Source organism: Galeopterus variegatus, unplaced genomic scaffold, assembly GCF_000696425.1.
Source record: "Galeopterus variegatus unplaced genomic scaffold, G_variegatus-3.0.2 Scaffold0, whole genome shotgun sequence".
NCBI lineage: Eukaryota > Metazoa > Chordata > Mammalia > Dermoptera > Cynocephalidae > Galeopterus > Galeopterus variegatus.
In genome coordinates, this window is record NW_007726111.1 from 852,464 (window position 1) to 864,493 (window position 12,030).

The 12,030-nt window shown below is 32.9% G+C and overlaps 1 protein-coding gene across 1 annotated transcript in view; it reads left to right on the forward strand.

Moving 5' to 3' along the window:
* The window catches only part of SEMA3A (sema domain, immunoglobulin domain (Ig), short basic domain, secreted, (semaphorin) 3A), a 209,492-nt gene that overhangs the window by 161,831 nt on the left and 35,631 nt on the right, over positions 1–12,030 (forward strand). The window contains exons 7-11 of the mRNA XM_008568811.1: positions 2,037–2,179; positions 4,834–4,948; positions 5,042–5,111; positions 8,105–8,249; positions 11,783–12,002. Coding sequence (XP_008567033.1) covers positions 2,037–2,179; positions 4,834–4,948; positions 5,042–5,111; positions 8,105–8,249; positions 11,783–12,002 — 693 coding nt within the window. The remainder of the gene's footprint in view (positions 1–2,036; positions 2,180–4,833; positions 4,949–5,041; positions 5,112–8,104; positions 8,250–11,782; positions 12,003–12,030) is intronic.

Consider the following 12,030-nt stretch of genomic DNA (forward strand, 5'->3'; position numbering starts at 1 on the left):
CCCCCCCCCGGTTTTTTTTTTTTTTGTGTGTGTGTGTGTGTGTGTGTGTGACACACTGAACTTTAAATACGAATAGGTAATATTTCATATGTTTTACATTACTTTCAGAGTCTGTATAATTTTCCTGAAATAAATAGTGAAATAGCCTGTGAAGTATACTGAGTGCATGGTCCCAGAGCAAACGTTAAAAGGTTACAAGCCTAGAACACATGATAATGATGATTAGTCACAGGTGTAAAGATCAGGACTAAATAACTCGGATAAAGCTAGTTTCAGGGTTCTAATCTCTTTCTTGGTCTCTTAAGAATGGTGCTGACCTTTGTGTGTATATTTCATTGTTACCTTGATAACGTAATATACCATGGGAGTAAAGGTAGATTATTGTAAGAATTTAAACATTCACAATGTCCTAAGTGCTTTCAGTGAGATGAACTCAGTTTCAGAGCACATTACATGTTAAATCCATGAAGCCGTCATATATTTTTATATAGTTTGTATGAGCCACAGCCATATCAACCAAAGTATTTATAGAAATGTTTTAGGAAGTGAGACTCTAAACATTGCTGATATATATTATGCATAATCTAGATAGGCTCTCTTTTTTTTCTTTTTCTTTTGTTTTCCTTTCTTTTTCCTTGCACAATTATTCATGGACTGCCCACCATGTTTTAAGCCCTAGGATCACAGCGGCAAACAAAATACACCAAATCCTTGCTGTTATGGATCTTATGTTCTATTGGGATGGGGAGGGAGAGAGATAATAAGCAAATGAAGCGTAGATAGATTAACGGGGTGGGGGGAGAGATAGAGAGAGATGAGAGAGAGAGAGAGAGAGAGAGAGAGAGAGAGAGAGAGAGAGAAAGAGAGAGAGATCATATCAGGTATTGTATCAATGCAGGAAAAAAATGCATGAAAAGAAATAGGGAATTACCAAGAGTAAGGATTTCAGTGTTTTAGATAGGGTAGTCAACAAAGGTCTCTCTCATAATCTAATATTTGAAGAAAGACTTGAATAAATGTAGTAATCTAGCTTAGAATAAATGTAGGAATCTAGCGTAGAGGACCTATGACAGCAGAGAGTAAACTCTGAGGCAGGACTGAGGGAGCCTGACATGTTTGAGAACCAGGAAGGGGGTTGGTATTGCTGGCTAAGAGTAAGCGAAGAAAGAGTAGATAAGAGAAAAGGCATGAGATACAGCAGGGACAAAATCATAAATGGCTTCTGGTTATTGGAAGGATTTTATATTTTGTTGTGAGTGCGTCGGAAAGATATTGGAGGGTGTGGAGAAGTAAGTGATGTATCGAGACTCATTTTGGCTATCGTGTGGACAGAGAGATGGAGGTTGGTACGGTAGAAACAAGAAGACTAGTTAGGACTCTTGTTTTAATGATCCAGGAGGTAATGGTGGCCTGGGAGAGGGTGTTAGTGGAGGATGTGGTGAGAAATGGTGGTGAATAGGTATAAGCTGATAGACAGACTGTGGAGTAAGAGAAAAAGAGAGGACTTAAGGGCGACCCCAGAGCTTTTGGCCTGCGTACCTAGTAGGATGATGTTGCCATTTAGTCAGATGGGGAAAAACAGGAAAGGATTTGTTCTTTTGTTTTATACAGTTGTCATCTTTCCCTTCCCACTCAGTCTTTGCTGGAAACTGGAATAGACCCATTAGGAGCTTGATGTAAATTATTTTATGCTTGAAAGGAAGAATAACAACAGTGACCGCAGTAAATAATATTTGATAGTACTTAACAACTTGAAAATCATTTTAATATTCAATAATGCATTTGCAACATATCATTACAGGTGAGGATTTCTGCACCTACTTCTAAACTTCCAAACAAAAAGGAATTAATTTTTCTGCAGATAGAAGGTGATCTGTAATATAATATAGAATGCATAAAGAACAATTCATTTGTACTTAAAAAAGTAGACTAAGGAAAGATTGGGGGATATATCAAGTAAGAATTAAGAGAAAGTAAAAATGGATGAATGGTGTTTACTATGTGAATTGATAAATATGCTATACTTTGTCTCTCAGATCCAAGGTTCATAAGTGCCCACCTCATCCCAGAGAGTGACAATCCTGAAGACGACAAAGTATATTTTTTCTTCCGTGAAAATGCGATAGATGGAGAACACTCCGGAAAAGCCACTCACGCTAGAATAGGTCAGATATGCAAGGTGAGGTAAAGGAAAAAAATAAAAAAATAAAAAATAAAAAACAACTGAGATGTCATTGTCCAGTCACAGTTTCATTTCTTTTTATTTTTCACCTATGTACAAGTACAAATAAAGCTATAGCTAAAAACTTGACCAATCACAACAAATTTTTAAATGGTGAAAAGTGATTGAAAATATATTATAGCTGATTAACTCTTCATAGTCAAACATTCAGGTAGATGTTGTGAGGAAACTGGCATTTTTCATAATTACATTAAGTAATCTTGGTTGAAATTCTAGAGAAATCAAATATTTTAATGTTGCCTGGGAGAATACTTTCTTGTGTTTTCATACCTAGCACAATTTCCTACAACTTGTAAGTTTTGAATGAATATTTGTTGTTGGAATAAGGGAAGTATTAATTTGATGGAGAAAAACATTAAAGCTCATTTTCACAAATTGGTTATAACATCCTATGTACACATCCATGTACACACACACAAACACACACACATAATTTCGAAGCTCTAAGCTTTGTCTGTCCGAGGTATTTCATTTATTGTGTGGTATAACGTCAGACAAAATATTGCATTATAGTGTTAGATATATAGAACAAAAATTGCTCGATAAATACTTATGGATTAATTAGTATCATCAATGTGAAGACATGGTAACAGTACTATTTTTTCTCTTCCACAGTGCATAGTACATAATAAATGCGATGTGAATATAGTCAACTGTTAGTATATCTCAAAGCATCTTTCAGCTAAAGAAATCATGTCAGATGAGATAATTGGCTTAAAATTGAATTCTTTCTTTTTAAGAAAGAATCAAAAAGTTTTAAAAATCCATTTTTTCTGATCTCTTTCCTATCCCAATCATGATTTTATTACTTCTCTTTAGTATATTCAATTACTGGAAAGTTTAAAGTTTTAATTATCTGGAAACATACAAATGATATGTGAAGTAGATGTGACTCTTTTCTCCACAAAATACAGATCATATTTAAAAGTACTACTTACGAGAGTTATAAAAAAATCTTTGTAATGCATTAAACCATTCAAACAAAACATAAATCAGTGTTTTATTTTTGAAGGGACATCTATGTTCCTTTAACATAGGCCCATAAATATTACTTTAAAAGGATATAGTTGCAAATAAATACATACCATCATAGAATTTATTGCTATGCTTAGGTTAAAACTCAGTTTTATTTGCAATGAAGAGACATTTTCAAAATGTTTTTTTTCTAGAATGAGTTTCCTTTATTAAGGTTTATACAAATATTTTTTCAACATGTGATTTATAAAATATAAATTGCTTCAACTCTTTAAGCTTATAAAATATTTGATGCTAGCATGCTTTTGTTTGAGATGTATTTTTAGTATAGGTTATTAGGCATGCATTTATCATTCATTCAGTGAATACTGATTGAGTCCCAATGGTATACGAAGCCCTGGCTGTGAACCAGCCTATGTAGATGAGGACGATCTAAAGAAATACACAGCAGGTAAGAGAGAGAGACGTGCGAAAACAAAACAAACACAAGAATAATAACTGGTCATTGCAGAATGGTAACAGATGGAAAAGATGAAGTGACTTTAAAAAGTTTTATTTATTTTAATTGACAAATAAAATTATATTATACACAATACGATGTTTTGAAATATGTATACATTGTAGAATGGCTAAATTGAGCTAATTAACTTATGCTTCACCTTGCATACTTACTATTCTTTATGGTGACAACACTTAAAATCTACTCTCAGAGATTCTCAAGAACACAATACATTGTTTTTAACTATACTCAAGATGCTGTGACACAGATCTCTTCAACTTATTCCTTCCGTAAAATGAAGTTCTGCATCCTTTGACCAACACCTTCCCAACCCCCCACCTTTCGACCCCAGCCCCTCTTAATCACCATTCTCCTCTCTAATTCTATGAATTCAATGTTTATAGACTCCACAAATGAGTGAGATCATGCAGTATTTATCTTTCTGTGCCTGGTTTATCTCACATCATAATTTCCTCCAGGTTCATCCATGTTGTCCCAAATGACAGGATTTCTTTTTTAAAAATAAATATATATATTTAATTATAAATAGACAAATTATAGTTATATACGTGTATGAGGTACCAAGTGATATTATGATTTATGAATACAATGAAAATAATAAGTCAATCTAATTAACATATTCACCACCTTGAGAACTTGCATTTTGTGGTGAGAATATTGGACATTTACTCTGTTAGAGATTTTGAAATGTACAGTACATTATCATTTACTGTAATCACCATGCTGTGAAATATATCCCAAAGAAAAATCCCTTCTTTCTCCTAATTATTATTTTTTTATCTTTTAAGGCTGAATAATATTTCATTGTGTATATATACAACATTTTCCTTATCTATTCATCCATTGATGGACATAAAATGACTTTTTAATGCTAAGAGACTTTTATTGTGAATAGTTCCTTGAGTAAAGTCTGAGTGAATGATTTGACCAACTGTATATTAATGAGCAATAGTTACTGATTTGGTCATTTAAAATTATTATGGGACTTTTGAAAACTGAGCAATTGTATTTTGTATCTGTCTCAAGATGAAAAGAGAAATACTTGAAATAATCATTTTCATTTCATCATCACAAGGCTGATGTTCTCTCCTTTCAGAATGACTTTGGAGGGCACAGAAGTCTGGTGAACAAATGGACAACGTTCCTCAAAGCTCGTCTGATCTGTTCAGTGCCAGGTCCAAGTGGCATTGACACTCATTTTGATGAATTGCGTAAGTAGCTAGTGTTTCTATACAGGGAACATTTGTTCAGATACTGCTATAACCACAAAAAATGTAACTGTCCCCAATTTTCTTTTCAAATAGAGGATGTATTCCTAATGAATTCTAAAGATCCTAAAAATCCAATTGTATATGGAGTGTTTACAACTTCCAGGTAAATAACTTTTTACTATCTTATTATCATAGAAATTTTATGTCCTTTAGGTGATTTCCAAGTAACCATAATTTGTGAAAATATAATCTTTGAGTTCTTGTGCATTCTTGGATGGTTGAAATAAGTTATGGCCTAAATAGTTGTTTGTTTGTTTTAAAAATAAATTTTAGAAAGAATGTTATCACTGTAAATAGAATAGTGAAACAGTTTGAAAAATTTGTCATAGCCTATATATAGCTTTGACTTTACACATTTGAATGAAATGTACAATATAATACAAACGGACATATGAGTTTTGACAAGAGTTTATAGGGATATATAAATTAAGGGTGAAAAACAATTTAGACTGTTTTGTATATTTAACTAAAACGATTTTCTTTCTGTCTTTACCTCTCCATCTCTATCATCAATTGCTAAATGAATGAGATGAAGGAAAAGCCCAAATATTGTTAGGTACCAGCAATTCCATTGACAGTCACCTCTCTGAGCAGATGGTTGACTTATGAATCTGAGGAGAAAAAACATTTCAAGCAGCTATGGTCCTTCCCATTACTATCTACTCCACATACAGAACATTTGCTACATTTTCCTTTACAAAGCTCTGGAACTAAAGTAGGAATTTACAGGTTTAGGGAAAGTTAATTGTTCACAAATTAAATTAGTTTTATGTACTTTTAAATATCATCAATACAATTCAAGACGTTTCAGTTATATAATTTTAAAGTTTTTGAAGTCAGTAGATTCTCTTTTATTTAATCTAATTACCTTTTTTTTTTTGGTGGGGGTATTCCACTTAGTTTTTTATTGGGCACCTTGTAATCCAGACTTTTAAAATAACCATATAAAAAGATACAATAAAAACAAACAAAACAGCAACAACAAAAATCCTAAGGATTAAATCAACACTGGCTTTAATCCTATGTTCTTTTTACACACAATGTCAAACTCGGACTGCATTTCCTCCTCTCCCTTTATCCCTCACTGTCTCTCTTTCCCTCATTTCTTTTCCTCTCTCTCTCTTATTTCCCTTCTCACTCTACCCTCCCACTGTCTCTCTCCTTCTCTTCTCTTTTCCCCTTTCCTCACTCTCCTCCATTCCCCATTCCTCACTCTCCCCATGGCTGTTGCTGTCAATTAAGCAGCAATTGTACCAACTACTACATTCCGTATCATGTCCACATTACCTGGGGTTGTTGAAAGTAATACATACATATTTATATGCACATAATTGAGAATATGCATTGGAATATGGATAAAATGTTTAACAAAAAAGTAATTTAAAATCAAAAGTTAGGAAAATGTACTTCAAGTGACCGTGATAGCATGAAGAGAAATTAACTGCAATGTCCAATACTTGTTTATACTGTAAATATTAAAGCTGTTTCTAATAGTCTGGACATTTCTACTTAATCTTAAAAATAACATATAAAAATTAAGAAACTCTTATTACTAAAACTATATGCAATTAGCCATACCTAAATATTTATCCCCTTTTGTATAAAAACAGAATGCAAGTAAAGAATGTGGAAGGCCCAAATTAACCAAATATTAATCCATTTCTCCTGTTTCCTCACTGCTTAGTACAGTGGTTCTCAGACGTGAGTGTCCATCAAAATCACCTAGAGAGCGTGATAAAATTCAGATTGCTGGGCCCCATCCCCAGAATTTCTGATTCAGTAGGAAAGGGGTGGCACCTAAGAATATGCATTTCTAACAAGTTCCCAGGTGATGACCACGTTGTTGGTCTAGAGACCACACTTTGAAGGTCACTGGTTTAGGGGTAAGATAATCTCACCTCTCTACTTCAATGAGATGTATATTCGTAAGTAAGTGATGGCTATAAATCATTCATCAAGTCTTTTAATGGAGACTGATTTCATCTAAGATAAGAAAAATATATAACAATGGAAAAGGGATACATAACATAAACATTAAAAACTGTTATCTATCAAACATGTGTTGATTTGCTATTTATTCTATTTGGAAAATATTATTAAATTCTATAAATATTTATTAAGGTTGACTGTGTGTCAAGCGTCATGTCATATGTCACTGATGTAGCAGAAAAAACGCCGGGCATGGTCCAATCCCTCACGAAGCTTGCAATCTACCAGGAATTGTCTGTATTCAGCAGTTTACAATAATAAAATCTAAGGAACATATGCTTTGGGAACATATGCTCTCCCATAATCTCTCAATCAAAAAGATAAGCATTCCATATTTTAAATGTGCACAACTGTTTAATATCTTTGTATAAATACACTTATTAAGCAGTACTTATCTAACTGAAATAAAATGGAAAATTGTGGCAGATCAGTGACAAACTTCCAGTTTTGTTTAGCAATAAGATAAAAATAATTGCTATATTTCTCCACTTTGACTGGGGTGTAATAGCTACTAAGTTAAAACTGTTTTCTGTGTTGGTAAGAGATGATTTAAAATGCCTTCACAAAAATCAAACTGTTACTTGATGTAATACTTTTGGTGGTTTGAGAATTAAAGACAATATAGTATGACACATCATTCAACATTGACTTTCATTTTCTGCAACAGTTTTGGCTTATAAAATGAGTTGTTAAACATTTTTGTTTATTTAAACATTTCTCGCTTTTAGTAATGATGCTTGAGACTTAACCACAGTTTACATTTTTATTTCCAGATGATATCAAAATTAAATATTCATTTATAGAAGAACATATATATGTGTTTGCTTATCAAAGTTTAATAGTCTATGTTTGATATGAACGGTGTGCTATGATTGTTAAAGACACTTTTATCCATGCCTTGTATTTTTGATAAATCATAATTTGTTCTCTTGCGTATTAAGATACAAAACATATGACTAAAAAAAATCCAAACACTCTTTAAGATTACCAAAAATTTATATTTCAGTTTTGATAGCTCATTTCCGAAATGTAAGAACTGAATATCAACTGTTCTCTTGCCATTGTACAAGGATGAAAAATGGTTTTTATTCTTGCTCTCTTTTTTAGTAACATCTTCAAGGGATCAGCTGTGTGTATGTACAGCATGAGTGATGTGAGAAGGGTGTTCCTCGGTCCGTATGCTCACAGGGATGGTCCCAACTATCAGTGGGTGCCCTTTCAAGGAAGAGTCCCCTATCCACGGCCAGGAACTGTAAGTGGCCTAGGTATTTAAAATAAAGAATGAATACATTTCTGATAAAAGTAAAAAGATAATGCAGCTACAAACAGATTAAATCCAGATAATGTAAAACAAAGATTCCAAGAGTATAAATGAAAGCAAGACAAGGTTTTTCTGTGATTCCAAGGAATTTCACATTTAATGAATTTTTTTTACAAATGTTAGTGTTTAAGGTTAGTGTTTATCATGTATTCATACCAATAACTTTTGAGAAATAGAAACCGAATGGGTGGCCTTATCTATTTTTGTTTTGTTTTGAAGGGATATAGTGCAAATGGCCTTCATGCAGGTTTGAGCACATAGGATACATTTGTGCTTATTCTTTCTGATTGTAGTGAAGGCTCAAGAATTGCACATTACATTGGAAAAAAAATAAAAATGGTCATTATCATCCTATGGAAATTGAACAAACCCCTTAAAGTAGGTGAAGAAGATGGAGAAAAAATATATAACGGAAGGGAGCAGTGCCTAGACGTTCTAACAGACACTGCCTACTCTCCCAGCCAACCTCGCGTCCCTCCAGCCAACTTGGGCACATTCAGACCTAAAAAGAAATATTAGACAGAACTCAAAGTAAAACCAGCTTTGAATCTGTAATTTAAAGAAGAGAGGGAAAAAAGCAAAAAGAATATATATATATATATGTGTGTGTAAATAAATAAATAAGCATATTGATATGTTAAAAAAATGAATGAAGTTGTCATCAATATGATGTCAGAGGTAATAGAATAGCTATATGGGGGCCGGCCTGGTGGTGCACTGCTACAGTGCGCCGCTTGGGAGCGCGGTGGCACTCCCGCCGAGGGTTCGGATCCCACATACAGACCGGTTCCTGCTCACTGGCTGAGCGAGGTGTGGGAGCAACGGCGAGGGTTGTGATCCCGTTGCCGGTCCCCGTCCGGTATGGGCGTGACACTGAGGGTTGCGATCCGTTGCCGGACACGAAAAAAGACAAAAAGGAAAAAAAAAAAAAAAGAATAGCTATATGGAACCATCCACTCAAGTGCAACATTTTCTAACCCTAACAAACCTTCATGGAAATAATTTTATATAATGAAAAACTTGCATTTGAAATGTAGCCATTACTTTAATTTCACTTCAGTGTTATTTATTCTGTTAAATTTAATAAAATTATATTTCTAAATTATTTAATTAGATATAGGACACAATATTCTTGTTTTTTTATATTGCTAAATTCATGAGAAAACTAAAAATTTTACATTTTTTAAATATTACTTCTAGAAGATTAATCTTGTAACAAAAAACCTAAATAGACTTTCAGAAAAATAAATGAATAAAATAGAGTATCTATTGATTATAAGAACTTAAATGGTTTTATAAAATCACAACATATTTACTCCAAATCTTAATGGTGAGTTGTTTTTATTTTGTTGTTGGACAGGACAGTTTTATATTCCTATGGCTAATTAATGCCAGTATGTTCTAAATATAAATTTAACTCATTTACTTCAACAAACTTGATGGAACTACCTCTATGTGCTAGATAACTGTGCTACTACTTGGAACTACAAAAATGAATTCAGTTTTCAATCAGAATGTGTACAACGTATTTGTAATTAATAATAGCAATTAGAGCAAACATAGAAATTACTGTATTCCAGAACTTGTTCTAAAGGACACATATGTATGTGCGCATATATATATGTATATGTGTGTGTGTGTGTGTGTGTGTGTGTGTGTGTGTGTGTATAAAACTCAATAGTCAATTATTATTCCCATTTCACAGATGAGGACTCAGAGGCAAAGAGAGGTAAAGTAATGAAGCCAGGACTCAGACAAGGAATTTTAGTTCTAGAGACTATATTCTCACCCACTATTCATAGATGGTTCTTATAACACGGAAAATTAAGTCAGCAATATGCACCAAGTGCTAGAGACAGGAGGCAGGAAGTATTGCTTAATCTAGGAGTTAGGTAAGAGCTCTCAGGAGGAGATGACACCTAACTCCATGAATAAAATTCACTCGGATGAGTTTATTAATCCCAAAAGGTGCCAAATGAGAATATGTCATTCTGTCAACACTACTGGAGAAAAACATATTAAATGACCTTTGAATAGTGTATCAGTAGAACAGCACTTTATTTTTAAAGAAAAGCCTATAAGCTGAGTTCTATTAGATACAAAATAAAAGAACAGTTAGGCAAGCGAATAAGACAAATTATAAGATAAAAATCTAAAATAAATAAATTCCTTTAATTTTCAATTACACATTTCAAAATTTTTGCTATTTTTACATAGTAGCGCAGAAGTACGGAAATAATTATAAATGTCATGAAAATATGTTTTATTGTTTCTCCCAAGTTTTTACGTAAGTATTTGATATTTCTATAACATCAAATAAATAATTTTACAATTATCTTAGAAAAACAGAAAGTAACCCCTTAAAGGACTTTAACTTATATTATTGTATTACTGTGTATGTATGTACGAGTACATATACATATATATATATATATATATTATACACCTCCCATCTCAAAACAGGTTTATTTATTTCATTTCTCATGAATTATTAATAGTTTTTTCAAGGTAATGGCAAAGACAATTGATTTCTCATTCTAAGCTTCTTGTCAGATCAGGAACCTCTCAATTACATTTCAGCTCCCAAGCTCTTACATTTAATGGCAGAAATTACTTCAGTGTAAGACAAAAAGCAAGAGAATGGAGATATTGTACTCTACCAATACTTGTATTACTTAAGTGAAAACAGCAAAAAGAAGCACAGTGAAATCCTAATTTTCTCATTTCTGTTTTATTGCCTTGTACGGAGTGTTTATATCCAGAGGCAGCATTATGCCAGTGCACGACGAGGCATCGTTTCTGAACCTAGGGCCACCATCTCTTCTGCTTGGTCATGATGTCCATGCTGATTGGCCAGTTTCTGTGTCATGTGGGTGTCTAAACACTTTGAATAACACAGCTCTTTAACCCTAGAATTATTTTGTTTATTAAAATCATTATTTTTTCAGGTTTATGTTAGAAACAAAGCAGTGTCTTTGCATATGAGAAGAGCATTTGTATGTTAACATGATGCCATAGTAAAATATTAATTGCATCCAAGAAAATTATTCTGAGTTTCTCTAATGTAATGATAATTTGCATTTAGTTGTAGCATATTCCATTCATTATGTCAAATACTTCATCTGTCACATAAATGAAATATATGGTAATTCCATTAATGGAGGCATCAGACTTCTCCTGAATTTATTAGATACATTTGCTATTTTTGGTAAGAAATGATGACATAATTAAATCCCATTGAGAATTAAGATGTGTTTAGGGAATATATACTCTACTAATATATATTCTACTAATTTAAGTAAATACTGATAATAACTAATTATTATTTGTAGTTTATCAGTTACCTAACTTTAAAACATCATCTCAGTTTAGGTTCCTAGACCATTCAGGCCGTGTGTCTTTATATAATTTATAATCCTTCATTATACTTTAATCAAAATATTTTCTTCTCTTTATTCTAATAGTGTCCCAGTAAAACATTTGGTGGCTTTGACTCTACAAAGGACCTTCCCGATGATGTTATAACCTTTGCAAGAAGTCATCCAGCCATGTACAATCCAGTGTTTCCTATTAATAACCGCCCCATAATGATCAAAACAGATGTAAATTATCAGTTCACACAAATTGTAGTAGACCGAGTGGATGCAGAAGACGGCCAGTATGACGTCATGTTTATTGGAACAGGTAAATTTTTTAACTTCAGCTATAAATT